This window comes from Mycteria americana, chromosome 4 (genome assembly GCF_035582795.1).
Source record: "Mycteria americana isolate JAX WOST 10 ecotype Jacksonville Zoo and Gardens chromosome 4, USCA_MyAme_1.0, whole genome shotgun sequence".
Taxonomy (NCBI): Eukaryota; Metazoa; Chordata; class Aves; order Ciconiiformes; family Ciconiidae; genus Mycteria; species Mycteria americana.
Window position 1 is genome coordinate 74,371,177 of NC_134368.1, and position 18,680 is coordinate 74,389,856.

The window sequence follows — 18,680 nt, forward strand, 5'->3', positions numbered from 1 at the left end:
GGACCACCATTTACTTATTTATATGTAGACACAGAGGTTTTTGTAGACGTTCCGCTGGCTGCAAAGTGAGTGTTGAGGACCCACCTGAAAGAAGTGCCAGAGCTGGGACAGGAACTTCAGAAAGGTTACCCCGGTAGGCCTGTGTTAACACAGATCTTTTCAGTTTCATACCATCTATCTGCAACACAATCTTATCTTAACAAGGAGTGGTAATGGCAAGTGAGATTTTGCCTGCCAAGAGTTTCAGGTCATATGGTTTCCAAGCAGTCTTTTAAAAAATCATTTTATTTAATTTTATTTTTAAATAAAGCCATAGAAAAATACAGCTGAAAAGACCCTCAGGAGGACTTTTGGTGCAGTATTATTCAACCTCCAAGCAGCTGATCCGTGGCAGTTCATAAAGCTTCTTCAGGTGATCTACAAAATGACTCCCAAATCTGAAAACCCTGCACATATCCTCATGAGCTGCTGAAATGCATGCTCAAGTATCATCATTAAAAAAGATCAGAATGTTCCATTAAACAACATTTTACAAAGCAGTTAGTTTATTTACTGAAAAGCTAAATACTTTATTTTTTAATAATTTTTCTGGAATGTGCCAGGTAAATCAGATACAAGATGACCCTTTTTTCCTCATATCCATCATCCACTCATTAATTACAAAGGTAGTTACACATATCTAAGTGTCCACCCAAAAGCAGCATCAGCTGTAGCTATACCATCCTGTATATGCTTGCCAAACCTCTAACAATGGTGCTCAGCAGATTCCCATGACAATCCATTCCAGTGTTTCCTATCTATTACATTGTTTTTCCTCATAATTAACCCGTATCTACCCTGCTGCAAATTTAGTGGTTTACTTCTTGTCTTGTCAGCTGTAGAGAGAGTATACCCTTTACAGATAACTATGTACAAAAGCTCTTTGTTTTTCCGATTCAATCATTTTATTGATTGTCCTTGTGAAGTTAAGGCATCTTTGTGTGTGTGTATGTGTATGAATAAAAGCGATTTTCTGTGAAGAGGAATGGAGAGAGAAAGGGAAATTAAATGAGAGTCTCCCCAAAAGTCTGCTTTTGCTTTCATCCTACATGTTGTGTACCTTCCCGCTAGCTAACTTCCAAACATATTGTGAGAAGCAATATCTTTAATGACAGCAGTCCACGGTTATTCCTTGCTATTTAATAACTGGTAGGAATGCAGCAGGGAGCACAGTTAGAGTGAGTGTAATCTGGGTTAAAATAATAGTTTGGAGGTAAAAACAGCGTGGTGAATTTATAAAGAATTCATTTCTCAGAGACATCCCAGAAAAATAAGGCCCTGCTTACCGCATCTGCTCATAGTAAAATCCTCCTTTGACTAAACCCTGCTACTTCAACATTGTCGTTTTCAAGAATCAGATCAGGAACTCCAGGGTCATTTTGATGAAGAAGAAGTCTTTTCAATGATTAGAATTAAGAGGTTTCTCACAGAGTCTCCTGCTGCTTGACTAGTCATTGTTTCAATAACAAGAAGTTACCCTGCAGTGATGGTATCAAACTTTTCTGCTTCCTATGGCACATTCAGAGGTCAGCTGCAATGAGAATACAGAAGTCTGTTTGTCAGAATAAAAGGAAAACTGCAACCTTATAAATCATCACGAAAGAGGTAAAAATTGATGTCTTAAGAAAATAGGATTACTTTTTTGTTCAGATGGGAGGATAAGGGAACTGGTTATATTTCTGGACATCTTTGGGAAAAGAGAGAAGTAAAGGCTCTGCAAAATTTACAGTCACATAAAGTAGTATTCGTTTTAGCTGGATTTGCCACAATGTGAAGGTTGAAGGTGAATTTTCTTTCTGCACTCCCCTTCATATTTTGAAAAATTATTTTCAGCTATGCTGTAATTCTAAGATGATTTTTGAGAAAAATAACCCATGAAGCTTTAAATTCAGAGACAGAGGTGTTGATCAAAGCCTTATTTTCAAATATGGTAGTCCATATTTGGGAAGAAAATGGTTGTGTCATACATCTAAATAACTTGATAATTTTTCTCTCACCTCCTTTGCTTCCCTCCAATTTGCCTCCTACTGGCTATTTATCATGGAACCTGCTGTCATGAAAATATTACATTGTGGTTTTTACATAATTGTAGATTTCTTCTCTGTATATTTTTTTTCTTTCCCTGCAGAAATTATCTATGTTGTTATTATTATTTATTGCAATAAACAATAACATGTATTTGACAAAATAAAATCAGCATAATCTCAAATACATTGCTGCTGCTTAATATTTCATACTGTTCTCTATAACAGAGAATCTTTTAAAGACACAAAAAAAATTTATTTGGAAGCATCACACAGAATACTTCAGGCTTATAATAAACAATATTTAAACCTTTAAAAATGAAGTTGATGCTGCAAGCCTAACAAATTAAAAGCATTTCTAGGTGATTAGTCAATGTGTGTACAGTACTTTGAAAATGAAATACTATAACCTTGCTTAATTATGAATGTCCTTGGAATTACTAGATGCAGTCTGAAGAAATATGAAAACCTATGGATGTTCATTTTAATTTCTGATGCCCCTCTTACCCTTTTGAGTTTTATGAAAGACCCCCCATTCCTCTTATAAAATAACTTTTCAAGAAAGCCAGAAAATGCCAGGTCACCTACCCCTTTCCAGCAGATGAGGATTCATTTAGTATACGGTCTGTCTGTATACACTGCCATTTCTCTCTGGTGCAACTTGTCTTTTCTGTTGCAGTGGGATTTAGGAATCCCTCTATTCTTCATAGTTTCAATGAATTCAAAGTTGGAAAAATAATCTAGACTAGCTTCCTGCATAACACAGTTGAGGAATTCTTGCATGTTGCCATAACTTTTGAAATATATCTTTTAGATTAACATCCAATCTTGACTTAAAGATTTCAGATTATGGAAAATCTAACACCTCTCAGTGAGTTTTATCTTGCAACAGGTACCTTCAGTGTAAACAAATGCACTTCATTTTAATTCTACATGTTGGGTTTTGCTGCACCTTTCTGTGTCTGATTTAAAAAGCCAGTTACTGTTTGAAATCTTTCCATGTAGGCACATACAGACTGTGATTTGTTGCACAAACCTTCTTCTGTTATTACAGAAGATTTTTTTCTGTCACTGTAAATAGGGAAGCGAGAAGTTGATAGTTGACACACAAGGTTTACTGAATCTTTGTTTGTTGGGAGTAACACAGTAAGTGTTCTTGGTTTGCAAGCAAGCAAGCAATTCAATTTTTATTGATTTCTTTAGAGATACTGTCTCTATTTGGTGAGGTGGTTCTAAAGAAATTGTCCTTTCAACTTTCTCTGGATTTTTCTTTATTTCCAATGCTGTGGTTGCTTAAAAAAAAAAACAAAAAACCCCAACCCCAAAACACCCCCCCCCCCAACATCTGAACCCCACTTAATGTCTCCATATACTGTTTCATCCTCTTTTCAGATCTGAGTTTGTCTTAATCCTTCTTTGACGGACTAATCCAGATTCTTTTGTCCCTTCTTTTTGAAGGAGTGATGAAAGAAAACACATTCCTCCTAGTGTTTTCAGCTGGTGACTAAACTTCTTTCTTTTCTGCCTGGTCTGAACATGAGTGGTGATAAGGCAATATCTCTTCCTTAACTCTGATGTTGTCTGTTTTCCTGATTTCTTGGAAATTAACACTGCCAATCTCTCATTTGAAGAGGAATGATACCCTTTATATTGAGCAGTATTCATGGAAAGCAAGGGAAAACACCTTCTGCAGGTACATAACTAAAAGCTGTTAAATAGTTTGACTGCCATCTATTTGTATGAATTCTATATACATAACACATACATGTTCCTCTAAGCAGCTGAGACTTCAAGCTTATTGCCTTCCACACTTTCTGCTGGTTTACTCTAACTTCGCTCAACATGAGCAAATACTTTTCTAGCATTCTCTTGATTGAACTAAGTATATTGACCTTCTCTGGCCTAAAGACAGATTTTTCAGGTGTCAAAATATGCTTTAATTGACTTCTGAATATTTTCCATTTTTTAATATGTTTTTAAAAATGCAAATGCCAGACTAAACATAGTGTTCCAGCATTGGTGACATCCGTTTTTGAATATGGAAATAACAAAAAGCATCTACTTCTTTTCAATATTCCTTTACTTTTCCAAGGATCAAATTAGTTCATTTAGCAACAGCATTGCACTGGGAATTCACAGACAGTTTCTTGCCCACCTACAGTTTCAGAATCACTTTTCTCAGTGTCCGATCCTATAAATATGACTTGCATTCCCTGTGCCTAGATTTATGACTTTCCATTTGTCCTTATTAAAATTTCTCTTGTTCAAATGAAGGCACCTAACCAATCGAGACAGATCATTCTATAGAACATTTGCCTTATTACTTGCCACTCCACCAGTTTTTGCATGCTCTTCAAGTTTTACCAGCAATCGCTTTGTATTTTCTTCCAGATCATTGAAAACGATACTTAGGACTTAAGACTTAGATACTGGCTAGCCCATATTAGAAACACTGTGGTTAGACAGGCATTCCTCCGTTATAGCTGAAGAGGAATGTAGAATATATTTATAGCAGCTATAACTAATAACTAATTAATAATTTAAAAAATAAACTTTAATAATTTAAATACCATTTAAGTTATTGTATTTAATACTATCCACCCCTCACTCCAAGAAATCAGCAAGAATGTGGTAACTCAGAGTGTGGAAATAAGCCAAATGCTTTACAGTCATGTAAGTACAGTAAATTAACCAATTTTCTTCTCTGAAGAAAAACTCTAAAGCTTGTAGCCAGAGTACTCAAGGTACAACCCTCCATTTCCATAAAATCAATTAAACTTTTGGGGAAGATAAGAAAGCCACGTTTCACAATCCTTTTTTCTAATAGTAGGATATAAGCTCCAAAATGTTATTTAAATTTTAAAACAGCAGTCCATTCTAAGCTTGCAGAAGATTACTGCATTATAATGTCCCTGCTGGACCATGAAGAATGAAATCTGAAGCTAGAAAATGGTGTCAGGTGTTTTGGTTATGGGGATGGTGGCACCTCTGTCTCCTTGTTGGCCTGTTCCTATTGAAGGAGCTCCAAAACAGAGTAAGCTGGTCTGAGTCAAGGCTGCTGTAGTCCTTTTTCCCTCCCACTGCACAGAGCTGCATGTTTTGTATCAATATTAGTGTTCACCTGGATCTGTGGTAAGCAGGCTTGGGGAGTTAAACCTGCTCAAAACTATGAGGATGGTGGTGATGATGATGCAGGAACCTGGCCAGCTCAGCTGTGCAGTAGGAGTGTGAGAACATGGTCTGAGCTGAGGAAGGTCAGCATCAGTGTAAATTGGATTTAGCAGCCTGTGCAAATTTTTTTAGGTCTGTTGTGCCTCTCCATTTTGTAAACTGGAGTCACATGAATTTCCAATTCTTAGACGGGCAGGATCTTAAAAAATATTTGGGTTTGTCTAGCTCTGTTTTCTGCTGGAGTCAATGGGACTTACCTTCCTGCTAATGATGGATTGGGAGAGGTAGGAGATATTTACTCAACTACAATGTTTACTTAATGGACCTAGTGCTCACAAAATAGATCAAATGTATAAGCATCTGTAAGGAGAATAGATAAATCATTCTTTATCATACTGCACATTAATTTTTGTCATGCAAGCACCATCTTGGTGATAATTAATTTTTTATTTGTAATGAACAAAACTATGCGACGTGAGTAAATGTAGAAATTACGCAGAGAAGTGTGAAGTAGCGGGCATTTACAAGGTGAAGTGACATGCATTCACAGATAATTTTTTCTACAGGTAAATGATTTGAAATTAAATATGTGGTGGTGTTTTCCATAGAAAAATATACTATAAAAAGAGCGGTTCAATCTGATTAAGCAGTTTATAGATGCTGTGGGGCACATAGTTATCTATCTATACACAATACCTCAAGCTATAACATGCAGGCAAGTCTCCCTTCAGTAATTTCCACTGCTCCATCTCTTTAGAAATCTAAATTCATTGGCTTGGCTCTGCAAACAGAAGTATTTACTTCATTTCTGTAACTGCACCTCGAGTCACTTCTAGTCAGCTTTCTGTCTCAACACTTTCCCGAAACTCCTCTCAGCTAGCCAAATCTTGGAATTGCTTGGAATGTCTTCCACTCTTTTCTCTCCTTTATTTTCTTTATGCCACTAACATTTTCAATTCAATCTTTCCTTTGAAAATAGTATCTTTTGCAGGCTTTGGTGAAACATTCTCCTAATTTTCTACCCACCTCTCTGCTTAATTCTACAGCATCTCTTTCAGTTTGTTGGTTTTCACACTGTGACAATGCCAGGGGCTTTCTATCTGTCCCTAAAGAGCTTTCCTCTGCACTGCATCCACTACTATTTTTATATTGGTGATTTGTTTCTGACCCGTGTCCTGCAACTACCATCTTGGTTCTCATCACCCATTTTGGTAGTCTTCCTGCCTCCAGCTTTACTATCCCCAGACTGTGTATCTCTCCAGATCATCTCTATTGCCCATCATACCCTTTCAATCCTTTTACTGTCTCTTTCCTTCTTGCTAAATTATATTGTTTCTATTCATTATCTTCGAGTTTCTTCCACAGCTTTACTTTTGTCCTATGTACTTTTACCTCTACTACACCATCAGTACTCTCTAAGCCTCTCTAATGAAAACAAATTTGATTAGTGCTATATTTGTGCCTCTCCTGTGCCTGACAAGATCATATCCTTCTTGAGACAAGCTATATAGGAAACTACTCTCTTTTGCACATCCCTTCTAAAGCTGGTGTCAAATTAAATGTCTCATGAAAATAATTAATTCATAATGTTCAGGGAAAAGGCAGTTGAGGATAGCTGCATTTTCTTCCTTTTCCTTCTCATTTAATGTTGCTTGGTTTTGATTGTAAGTGCTTTGAATTTGGGATTGCATCTGTACACAAGTTTGGAAAGTGACTAGCCCAGGATGCAGATGATAATTTTTAGAAAAGATTCTCTTGACTTATGAATAAACCCCGTCATCATCATAAAATGTTGTTTAGCACATAACTATACTTTAGCACAATACTTTATTATTTACATTATTATTACTTTATTATTTATTATTTACTTTACTATATTTTAGCACTATACTTTAGCACAAACTACTTGCTGTGTTTAGCACATACAGCCAAATAACTGTTAGCTGCCTTCTCCAAACAGTGCATTGTTGTGGTGATTTTTATTAAAATACTCGAAAACTCACATGATTCTCCTGATTTAGAATCCAAATAGGCATCATTAAGCCAACAAGCTCTTAAAGGGTAAATATCACCCAGCACCTCTAAGTTACCAAGCAGAAGACAACATTGTTTCTGACCATTGAAAATTTTTTCATCTGGGCACCAAAGAAGGGATAAAGGAAGGAATATTGCCCATTCAAAAGGATGAAGTCAACAGGAGAATGCAAAGTCTCTCTTATTGCATCTTGAACAGAGGGTTGGTGGGGGAGGAAGTCACAAGCTTCAAGGAGCCTACAACAAATTCAGATTAAAAATAAACCTCTTGAGGAAGGTCTCAGATGATACAAATTGTCATAGAACTGGTTAAAAGCTACCTGCTTTGCTTACTTTACCTTCCATCACCCAAGACTATTAAATATCTGAATATATTAACATATATTCAGATAGAGGGGGGCAGTCCAGGCATAGCTTGAGCACATTAGCCTACTGTATTTGTGCCGTGGAAGGATGTGGTCAACTTGCTTGTAGCAGCTTGGAGAAGCATGTGCCACCACACAGAGCAACACAAACATGGCTTTTGTTGGGGTGCAGCGCAGGCCACCAGCTCCCAAAGGAGAGGAGCCAGCAGCTTGCTGTGGGACCACCAGCAGCTCCCATCCCTCCACCCCAGTGAGAGGAGCGGGGCAGCCCAGATCTGCCATCACCAGGCAGGGACGGGTTACACCCAAGGCTTGGCCAGTGTCCTGGTTTTGACTGGGATAGAGTTAATTTTCTTCCTAGTAGCTGGTATAGTGCTGTGTTTTGGATTTTAGTATGAGAATAGTATTGGTAATACACTCATGTTTTAGTTGTTGCTAAGTAATGTCTACACTAGTCAAGGACTTTTCAGCTTCCCATGCTGTGCTGGGTGCACAAGAAGCTGGGAGGGGGCACAGCCAGGACAGCTGACCCAAACTGGCCAAAGGGCTGTTCCATACCATATGGCGTCATGCTCAGTATAGAAACTGGGGGGAGTTGGCAGGGGGGTAGCAATTGCTGCTCAGGGACTGGCTGGGCATTGGATGGCGGGTGGTGATCAGTTGTATCACTTGTTTTTTCCTGGGTTTTGTTCCTCTCTCACTCTCTTGTTGTTTTCCTTCTCATTACAATTTTTATTGGTATTATTTTTTTGTGTGTGTTCCAATTATTAAACTGTTCTTATCTCAACCCCTGAGTTTTCTTACTTTCTCTCTTCCGATTCTCTCCCCCATCCCACCGGGGGGGGAGGGTGAGCGAGCGGCTGCGTGGTGCTTAGTTGCTGACTGGGGCTAAACCACGACAGCCAGGAAGCCATGCTGCGAGGATGTCCTTCCCCAGGATTGTGCTTGGGGTACTCATTTCTGAGGTGGTGTGGCCATGGCAGGAGCATACGTGTTATCTGCTGCGTCCCTGGATAGGGGCCCAGGAAGCCACTGCAGGGCTATCTCAGAATGTACAGTGGGGAGAGTTTAAGGTGGGTGGATGGGATGTTGGGCACATTTTATCACAGACACTTTGTTTTCAGGAGAGTGAGAGAAAAGGGGGAATTTTGATGTCATTTGACGCCAAAGTGGGAACTTGTTTATGTCCTTAACTGAAGCTAGAAATTCTGTGACACTGAATGCATTGATACACATGACCCATTTCTTTTAAAATCTGTCTTACAAAACCTTTCTCCCTTTGATTTTTTTCCTGCTCAGCTGCTACCCTTCTCAAGTCTAGTCTGTGCTCTCTGTTCCAGCATAGAGGCTGGTTTTCTCTACAGCCCCTTCCTACTGGTTCCAAGAGGAACTGGCTTAGTTATAAAAGACCTTTAGGATATTTTCACCTACTGATAAGAGTAGTTGAGGCCTTGTGAATCCTTGTGAATGCACCCCTCTTTTGTGGTATTACAGCCTGCAGCAAAACCAGGCTCAGAATTTAGATGGAAGGACGACTTTCTAAAATACTGTGTAATTACTACAGTAATTCACCTCTGCTGAACTACCTATAGATATGTGTGTAAAATGATTGTCAATTAAACTTTTCTTCATTAAAGCCCTAGAAGTTTTACCTGCATGAGTATTACAAAATGCACCAATATAGCGCATCTTGTTAGAACAGGGACCTATGCTGTATGTTCTCTAGATAAGACAGGGATCTCTGTACTTCACATCTGTGAGCTACCAACCATGCTGTGGGTGTGATAGAATACTAAATAGCAGTAACATATTTAAAATATAATTACAAGTATTTGACTACATTCATCCATGGCATAATGGGGCAGCTGTATTATTAGGCTGTCCTTAGGAAATTGAATTACTCTAATAAATGGAAATGAGTGTTATTTAAAGGGAAGACTATTTGCATCAAATAGGCCAATGCTAAGTGACCAGCTGTTAAATAGGTGTAAAATCTAATCTCAAAGTTCTGGGTCAAGGATGGATGGGTTCTTGCCAGAGATTTTCATATTTGGGCACTTAGCCTATATATAAAAATTTTGCAGTCAGAAGAAGCTTCATAAGGGAAATGAAGGGAAATGCCACTGTTGGACTTGTGACATTTCTGAGGTAACTAAATGTTTATTTCACTGTTATCTTATTTAATATCAGGGGCTTGGAGATAATTCAGTGCAAAAGAAATAATTAAAAACTATCATCCTCTTAATAACATACATATTCACTTTATCAACAGAAATGCAATGGGTCTGTATCTTCCCAGCAACTTTCCATACCTTATTGCAGCTGGGGCTCAACTCAGACTCCTGTGAGTGCTCCTTCTATTTTGGAAAATAATGCCAACTCTTACGACACCAAAGCTTTTGGAAAGGCAAGCTGGAAGAGAATTTTTCAGCAAGATTCTTGGTTAGAAAAAAGATTGTACAAGTTACCTGAAAGACCACTTTCTGTAACGTTCAGCCCTACGTTCTCTGAGAAGTCTGTCAAAAGTTATAAGGCTTACATCTACCTATCTCCACAGTACGCTATGGAGCAAGAAGGTGAGAAGTTTTTCCTTTCATGTGTAATTTTTTAAAGAGGAAGAAATTCAGCACTTTCCTGTTTGCCCACTGCTGCCTTTTTTGTCATGAGGCCACATGCTCATGTGCCTTGACATTGGTAGTTTTCCTGTCCATTAATAGATTTATGCAGCTGATGAGCTATATTATAATCTTCTCAGTCTGTAAGCATAGTGTAGCTTGGTTTAGGAATAACAAACACTAGCAAAACTACACAGTGAAAAAAATCTTGAACAGAACACAATCTTGGAAAGGTTTTTTTTGTTGTTGTCTTCTGTTTCTCACAAGTAACTTTTTCTGCTGAAAGCAGATAATTTGGATGCAAAATACTAATTTACTAAAAGCTCCAGTTTCCATCAAAGTGGTGTCTTTTCAGCCAACAGTTTTTTATGTTGAATATGACCCTTATTCGTTTTCTCACAACAACTCTCTGAGTTACTCTGAGTGGAAGAAAATGAAGCAAGATGTCATGTGAATCATGTGACTGTTCTGTGGCATTCATGTGATGTCATGTGATTGGTCCTGGTTTGGGCTCAATTTATTTATTCCATGATGTGGAAGGGAACTTCACTTTTTGTGAAGTTAAAGAATTTTTTTCACTGAAGACCCTGAACTCTGTGTGTCAGAAGGGGACACATTCTCCACACATCTCTGTGTTAATTTTGCTTTGAAGACTGGAATTTAATACCCTTTTAAACAAGAATGTCCTGGCTTCATGTATTCCCCTGCCATCTGCTAAAAAAGAAAACTACTGTAATAGACATCGTAGAAATATTTCCAGCATTTTCAGACCTAGCCAGCTGATAAGTTTAACAACTTTCATTAGTTCTCCTTGAGGTAAAACAAAACTCATATAGGGTTATAAGGGGCTGCTGGATGCATATCTCTGAAGGAAAATATATGTAAGTCTGATTTTTCCTTTTCTGTAGAGCAAATGTTCAAGCCATTCAACGTGGCAAGTTCTGAGGGAAAAAAAAGATCTTTGCAATTTAATACGAATGTTGAGAAAGTCCACCTGGCAATTCTGAAGCCCCAAAGATCCACTTTTACATTTAGATTTGTTACTTACTTTTTTTTCCCATCAAGAAAGACTGTACCTACCTTTGGTGGATGGCACCTCATTTCAAATACGCTGAAGCAAACCAGCTTCTCCATAAGTATCCATCTATATATTTAGATAGATAACTAAAACTAAATGTATTTATCTAAATTTAGATACCTAAGTATCTAGAGTCAAACCCCAGCAAACAGCAATAAATAGAGGAGACTGATACTGTGATATGTGGGTGAATATGTAGGTGACCACTTTGTAAAAGGTGACATGGAGCGTGCACTGGTTCATTTCATTAGCGACGTTTGGGCCCAGCAAGGAGATGTTGACTGATACCTGCTTTCTTATTGAAGTATGTGTGGTTAAGTAGTTCTCTCTAGGCATGAGAGAAAATGAGAGCATTTCTGGGGAGAAAGTGTCTGGGGCAAAGTTGTTTCTACAGAAAGAATCCTTAAACAACAGAGAAAAGTGAAGAAAAGAATCTCTGAACAACAACAAAAAAGGGGGGAAAAAATCTGAAATTTCTCTTTTCATGAACTCACATTTTCTTCCAGTTTTGGTACCCTATTCCTTGAGTTAGTAACACAGCCATACCTTAAATTATCTCTTTTTCTGTGTGTCTTTATTCTTGTACTGGTAAAAGTGCAAAATGGGCAATATTAGCTCTTCTCTGCCTCAGTTAAAATTCCAGTTCTCTAGTAGATAAGGGGCCAAGACAGCTCTCAGAGATTTTACTTTCTCCCCTAAGGAAAGCTTTCTGAAACCTTGAATTGTGCTTGCCAAAGTGAACAGAGCTATTGGGTTGCATCTCTTTTAATATTTTCTTAATTTGGGAGCCCTTTCTTCTGGAATACAAGGATAAGATAGCTCCAGAAAGGATAGCATGAGAATAACTGTGTTAGCACACTGTGGTAAATTTTCATGCTCAGCATGAAATCCCTGTTTCTGCATGTTGGAGTAGGCTTGAGCTACTACTAAAATGAACTCAGAAAAAGTTCAGGGACTTCTATTTTCTAAAAAAATAAGACCTCCTGAGTGTGTTTGCTCACCTAACTGAATATTTCAGTAGACTCAATGCAATTATGAATCAGAGCAAGACTGGCACAGAATGTGTGAGTAGTCCCACTTTCTTTGCTATGTTTATGAAACTGCCCAAATTCCATTAAATAAACTTTTCCCTAAAACAATCAGTTTCATAACTTCCTGTAACCTTCAGCACTAACCTTTTTTAGATACTTGTGAAATTAGATCTCCTGAGCCTTCCATGATATCATCAGAAATGTGTAATGCATTAGCATTGCATTTGTTTAACCACATAAATACAGGCAAGCAGATTTATTCATATTAGCCCTTGGTAACGTCAGTCTTTCTGAGTGCTCTCCTTCCCATTAAGTTTTTCTAAAGACACTGTTGTTTTTTTGCTAAATGTAAGTGGCAAAGAAAAGTGTCCCAGGCATTTAATTTTAGTAGTATCTTCTTCCCTTATGACTCATTACTGCTGAAATCAACACAACTTGGGATGTGCTCAGGAACTTCAGTACCTCTTTAATGTTTTCAAATAGTAACATCTGTGCATGTTTATGACTTCATGTTCTGCCTTAGCGTTAGTCTTGGCCAATGTTTCTGGCTGTTAAATGGTTGTACTTTTAGAGAGTAAGGTCCCTGCACATTGCAAGAAGGAAGAGAATTACTATTATTGAAAATTTCATTGAGCGGAACAGCAGCAATGCTGCAGAAACAGACCTACTTTTATCAGAACCATACAGGTTTGTTTAGAACTTGCACCATGTATTCAAAGGTAACTGATACACATTCTGTCCCCCCACGCCAAGTCATGACCAAACCCTTCCTTTCACTTTCTACCTTCATTTAGAGACAATAATGCTTCTGGATTTGAGAACTTCTGGATCTTCTTGCACACCCACTTATTTCAGCTTGCCACCTACCATGATGGCTGGCTGAGGGGAGAAGAGATACAGAGGGGGAGAAGAGGTGAAGAAAGGGCTGGCTTGAAAATAGATAGTGAGAAAAGGAGAGAGCAGATCTCAGGGAACAGTAGTGACCTAAAACACCTCTCCTTTAGGTTGAAAAGGAATCTAGCATGGAAGCCTGCAACCATTCTTGCTTGTACTTATGCAAATGTGTATTTGCATAGAGGCTATATAAGATAAATATCTTAAAGAACAATTACACATAGTCTTGATGGAACTTTTGTCGTCGCCTGACACCATATCTTGTGTGTTAATATCAGAATGGCTGATCTTTGAACAAACTATACAATGCGCAAATTGTCAGACATGAATCTGCAGTCTGGCAGGACTGCTGGTTTTGCTACTCTAGACAAAGGGCAATTATAGTAGATCGATTTCTGGAATGCTTTCAGAATAAAGTCTGACTTTACTCCATCACTATCTTGCTCTACATCTTTCTATAGCATATTCAAAGTTTTGTGGCATCTAGATATAGCAAATAAATGAGCTATCTTTCAAAGCTCAAAGTGCTAATAAAACTGTGAAGTATGAAATGAAAGTGTCAAAATGTGAGAGAGATGTTGGAAACTTGCATGCAAAGAGGGAAGACAATATCAGCTGGAAAAGCCATGGGATTAATGCTAATATTGTCTTCTCATAAAAGATGTGTACCTGGCATTTGGAACAGTAGTGTACTGCATGCTGGAGAAGTTACAGATGTCCTGTAAAGCCTTTCCATGTACTTGATGATACATAAAGAAATCTTGAAAGGTTTATGCCAAAGAGAGAATTTTTCTGCTTGGTTTCTACGTTTGAAATTCATATTCTCCAAGGAAAATTCTCTGTTGATTGAGGAGCTAATGACATGTTAATAATCACAAGAACAAAGAGACTGAAAGTTATACAACTCAGAGGAGAATGGGTTTAGGGTCATTCTGTTTAAAACAGAGTTTGCAAAAATGCAGAAATGTATTGAACACAAAACTGAGGAAATACCCAAAATAAAGAGAAGACCAAAAATATGCAGCCTGCCTAACTCGCCCTGTGGAGTGTGTGAATTTACTTATGGCACTGAAACTGAAAAAACTTTTACGTGTGTTAAATCAACATATACACATTTTAATGCAAAAGAAGAGTGATCTTTGATTTCAGAGTGATATATTGTAAAGTACAATATAAATCAGGGGGAACTTTATATTCCTAAGCAGGTACAAATCAAGACATCAGCACTGCTACTCCGGGTTTGGCACTCCAGCTAATAGAGATACATTCTTTGGTGGTATTTTTTTTCTGTTTGATACTTGAGTGTGGTAAGACTATATGGGCATATTGCCAAGCTGATGGGAATGAGCTGTTACTGGGTGCAAGTTGCATGCGCTGCATTGCATCTGCTGCAGCGAGGTGAGAGGATTTCACAGGATGAGTTGGAATCGACTGATTTCTGAATCCCCCTATATTCTTTACTTTCCAATTACAGTTCACACTTGTATTCCACTTTGTTTTACTGATATTAAGGGACTTCATTTGTTTTCTTCCCAGTGTTTTGTTTCTCTCTGAAAAGTATGAGTGTTTGCAAGAGACGTGAATAACGATCTGTTTGCCAGCGTGCTGAACTGGCATGGTGGAGCTTGGAAGAATGAGCATCTTCAGTTCTACCTCGCCCATAGTGTACTGTCATATGATTATGTGGGTACTAAAAGAAACAGAAAGCTTCCAAATTAATCTGTCTTTGTGTGTGAACACAGTCCAAAACGTAAAACATTTTTTAAAAATAGAATATGTCAATTTGGGGAAGTAAATGGGAAGTAAATACAGAGGGAATATTTTTATTGTTTAAGGAAAGCTTCTGAAGGGAACGATGGGAAAGGAACAGTACTTATAGTGTACATATTTGAAGGCTATTGAATGTTTTTGCTATCTTTGGTACTTCTAAGACAATTGCTGTATGTGTACATTCCTAATAAGATCTTTTCTAAAGAAATTTTTATGCTTAAAAGTGGTTTAGTTTTCTCCGTGCTTGTGAATATAAAACAGAGAGCTATGTGGAGTGTGTGGTCCACTTGCATAATGGTTTGGAGTCCAAAATTAAATGCAGAGTGACATTGGAGAGGATGTCTGTTTGCAGTATGTGCATATGTTTGTAGTTTTCTGGAGAAGTTTCTCATATTCTTGTAGAAAAACATGATGACTTTGTGTCTCTCTTGAGCTGGCTGTGCTTATATGAATAGAAATAAATATATTTTAAATCTTTGTTATATCACTTGCCTTTTTCATAGAGAGAATAAGTATAACTGAGTTGTTGCCCGGGATTGACTCTCTGAGCAGAGCTTTGGAGAATGAGAAAAAGGAAAACTTCTCATGTCTCAGGTAAGACCTGGGATAATTGACTGGACTATTAATTGTTTTTCCTCTCAAAGCTAAATAAGAAGTTGACTCTGCCTTTTTACAGGTTATATATTTACTGTAAATTTCTCACTGTAAATTCTTTGAGAAATTATAAAGTTCTACAAAATCTAGGAATAAAAGTTCTGTTTGTTTACTTGTTTACATTTATTTTTATGGAGTTCACTATTGCCTCTTGAATGTATAGATTATTCCCAAGATCTCACTGAAAAGTGCAGGATGAGCTCTCTTTCCAATGATATACTTTAAAGGCTTTAGTTCTTATAGTAAGAAGAACTGAACCTTCCTTTTTATATTTATAAACTTACTAGTTCAAACTCCTGATTTTTTTTCCCATTGATTTTAGTGGTCAAACTCATATTTACATCCTGTGATCTCTGGTCAGGCCCTATACCCAAACTAAACCACTACTGAAATGTAGTAAAACACTACTGAAATGGAAATTTAAAAAAAAAAAAAAAAGATGCATTTATATCATTTTTAGAGTACCTATTTTGCCTTTTTAAAACATCAGTTATGCAATAACTACAAATATCTACAAAAAGAACAAGGTCTTTGGTTGCCTCGACCTAAACAAGGAGGTGGTCATTTACAGCAGCTGAAGATTTAACCCAGTTCTGCTCCCAAAAATCAGCTTTTCCTTTTGCTCTGTTCCAATCAGCATGGCATAATTATTCTGTGGCACATTTCTCCCTTGTGGTAGCACCACCTCTTGTGAATCTGCATAGACCTGGGCTGCACAGCTCTTAACTGTTTTGGTTAGTATTTACTCATGGCTGCAGCCCATGTGCTCTGATGAGACTATGTGTATAAACACATGCCCACCCACCAACATGATTAATGGAGCACACTCTAACCCATTATGGATATTTATTTGCAATCTTGGCTCATATTTTGTGAGCTGAATCTTCCCAAAAGTTGCTTTATGCTTTTGATAATTTTAAAGATTTCTCAAACATCCTTATTGCCATTTCAGACAGCTTTCTAATAATGCCTCAAAACTGTTGACAATAACTTCCTTTTATCATCTGAATTCTAGCACCTTAAGAAACATTCTTAGTGGAACATTTTCAATTTCAATTTGAGATTAAAATATTGGTGGGAGAATATAGAGATCTCAGTGTGTAGTTTTAGAGACTTATCATTTTATCTCTTTAGCAGGGTAATTATATTTGCCTTGCGTGAGCACAATGAAATGGCTGCTCACAGAAAACGGTTTAGCCATATTGGTGAGCTTTGGCTGCTTCTTTCCACGTATCGTCAAAGGAAGACAAAATTATAGCTTATGAAAGAGCTTTCATTTGCTTCTGCTTCCATTCAAAAAGAACAAACCTTAATATATTTACTAAAATGTTTATTTGATGATTTTGAAGTATTTCCACTGTTTAGTATCACCTCTCCATCCCCCAGTTCTTGTGTGCACCTAGATAAAGAAGAGAAGTGGAATCATAATGAGGGGAGGAAGTAGGTAGTAACAAACAAAGACAACCACTATAAAGCAGAAAAAGTAGGGGGGAAGGATGGCTATGCACAAATGGATTTTGCATTGAGGTCTATAATCCTGAATTTTTGGGCTTCTTTTTTGATTACTTTGAGTTTACCTCCACCTTTGTGACAACATTTTGCAGACACGACCCTGTTTACTGGAAATCCTTGTGTGTGCGTGTTACAATCTACCACACCTGTGGTTGCATTTGCACCTTCTTATGTGTTTTCTAAGTGAAGATAGTAACATGAACACATTGCCTAGCTACTTTAAGGGCACATGCACATCCACTGCAATTGTATGTATCTATTGAAGTGCAGAAAATACAATTGATAGTGGCCCACCGTCATCAGTAGTACATGAACATGAACGCTAAACTCAAAATCAATGGAAAATCCTATTCAGAATTTCTCTTTTGCTTTCTTTTACATCAGGCTCTTAAGATTCTTCAAGAATTCCATGAAAGCTCATTTAATCTCCCCAGATCCTTGGGAATTTACGTAAGGTTCCAGTGGTGACACTCCCAAGGAAAAATAAAATATAGTTGCGATTTCATCTTATGTTGCTTTCAGCGTAACCTCTTTTCAGCCTCAGTATCTCATGTAACCTTTCCTTCACACTTGGAATTCACAAACAACTTAAGATCAGCCTCCTGATCACTCCTGGAGTACACTGTTTTTATAGAGAGATTTAAAACTAAGAACATGAGAGATTTGAAACTGAGGCATATAATCTGGATTTTATCTTTGGAAAGTGTAACATATCTCAGTAACAGAGCAGAATTGGGCACTATACTTCTGGATGATAACTGTTCTTGGTGGGTATCACAAGGTATTGGGGTGAGCAAAAGGTTAAATACCTTTAACACTGATGAAATCTGATAAGCCTCTAGTAACTTTCTATACATATTGTATCCTAGATCTTAATGAACATGAATTTGGCTATTAAATAAAATAGGAAAAAAATTTGCATTCTTTACAAGTTGGCATACTTAAATACCAAGCTCAATTACATACATGAGTTGTGATAGTGATTTCCCTCCCATGAATTTCCTGTTGATCTTTTGATAATATCTGGATCCTTGTGACCATCATTGCACAGCAGGTGTGGAATAAAGTTCTTAAGTTTTAAAAGCACTTTGTGTTGCTGTTGACTATGGCAATTCTTGATAGCCTTATTTCCAAGCCAGAACTGAAACTGAGCTGTGCGTATCCCATGGAGGCTCCTGTGGCTCTTAGTTACTTCGCAACAGTTCTAGAAACTGGCCATGGGAACAAACTTGTTCCCTGGGATAAGTATGTTTTATGCATACCGCATTATGCAAAATTAACCATAGTTAAGCAGCTAGGTTAAAACACATTAGATAAGCTTATTTATATTAATATAATGTATTGATATATTGAATGGAGCCAAAAGCACAATCTCCATGACTGAATTAAAATTCAGCAAATATGTGACTGGTACTCATGAACAGTGAGTAGTTTTCAGTAATTGATTTTTCAAATAGAATATACATTTTTACTTCTGAAAATTACCCACCATG

The 18,680-nt window shown here is 37.5% G+C and overlaps 1 protein-coding gene across 1 annotated transcript in view; it reads left to right on the forward strand.

The window, feature by feature from the left end:
* The first annotated feature begins 7,784 nt into the window (after nt 1–7,784).
* Nucleotides 7,785–18,680, forward strand: part of IQCM (IQ motif containing M) — a 107,490-nt gene continuing 96,594 nt past the window's right edge. Inside the window, 3 exon segments of the mRNA XM_075500518.1 lie at nt 7,785–7,883; nt 9,906–10,209; nt 15,525–15,615. Coding sequence (XP_075356633.1) covers nt 7,785–7,883; nt 9,906–10,209; nt 15,525–15,615 — 494 coding nt within the window.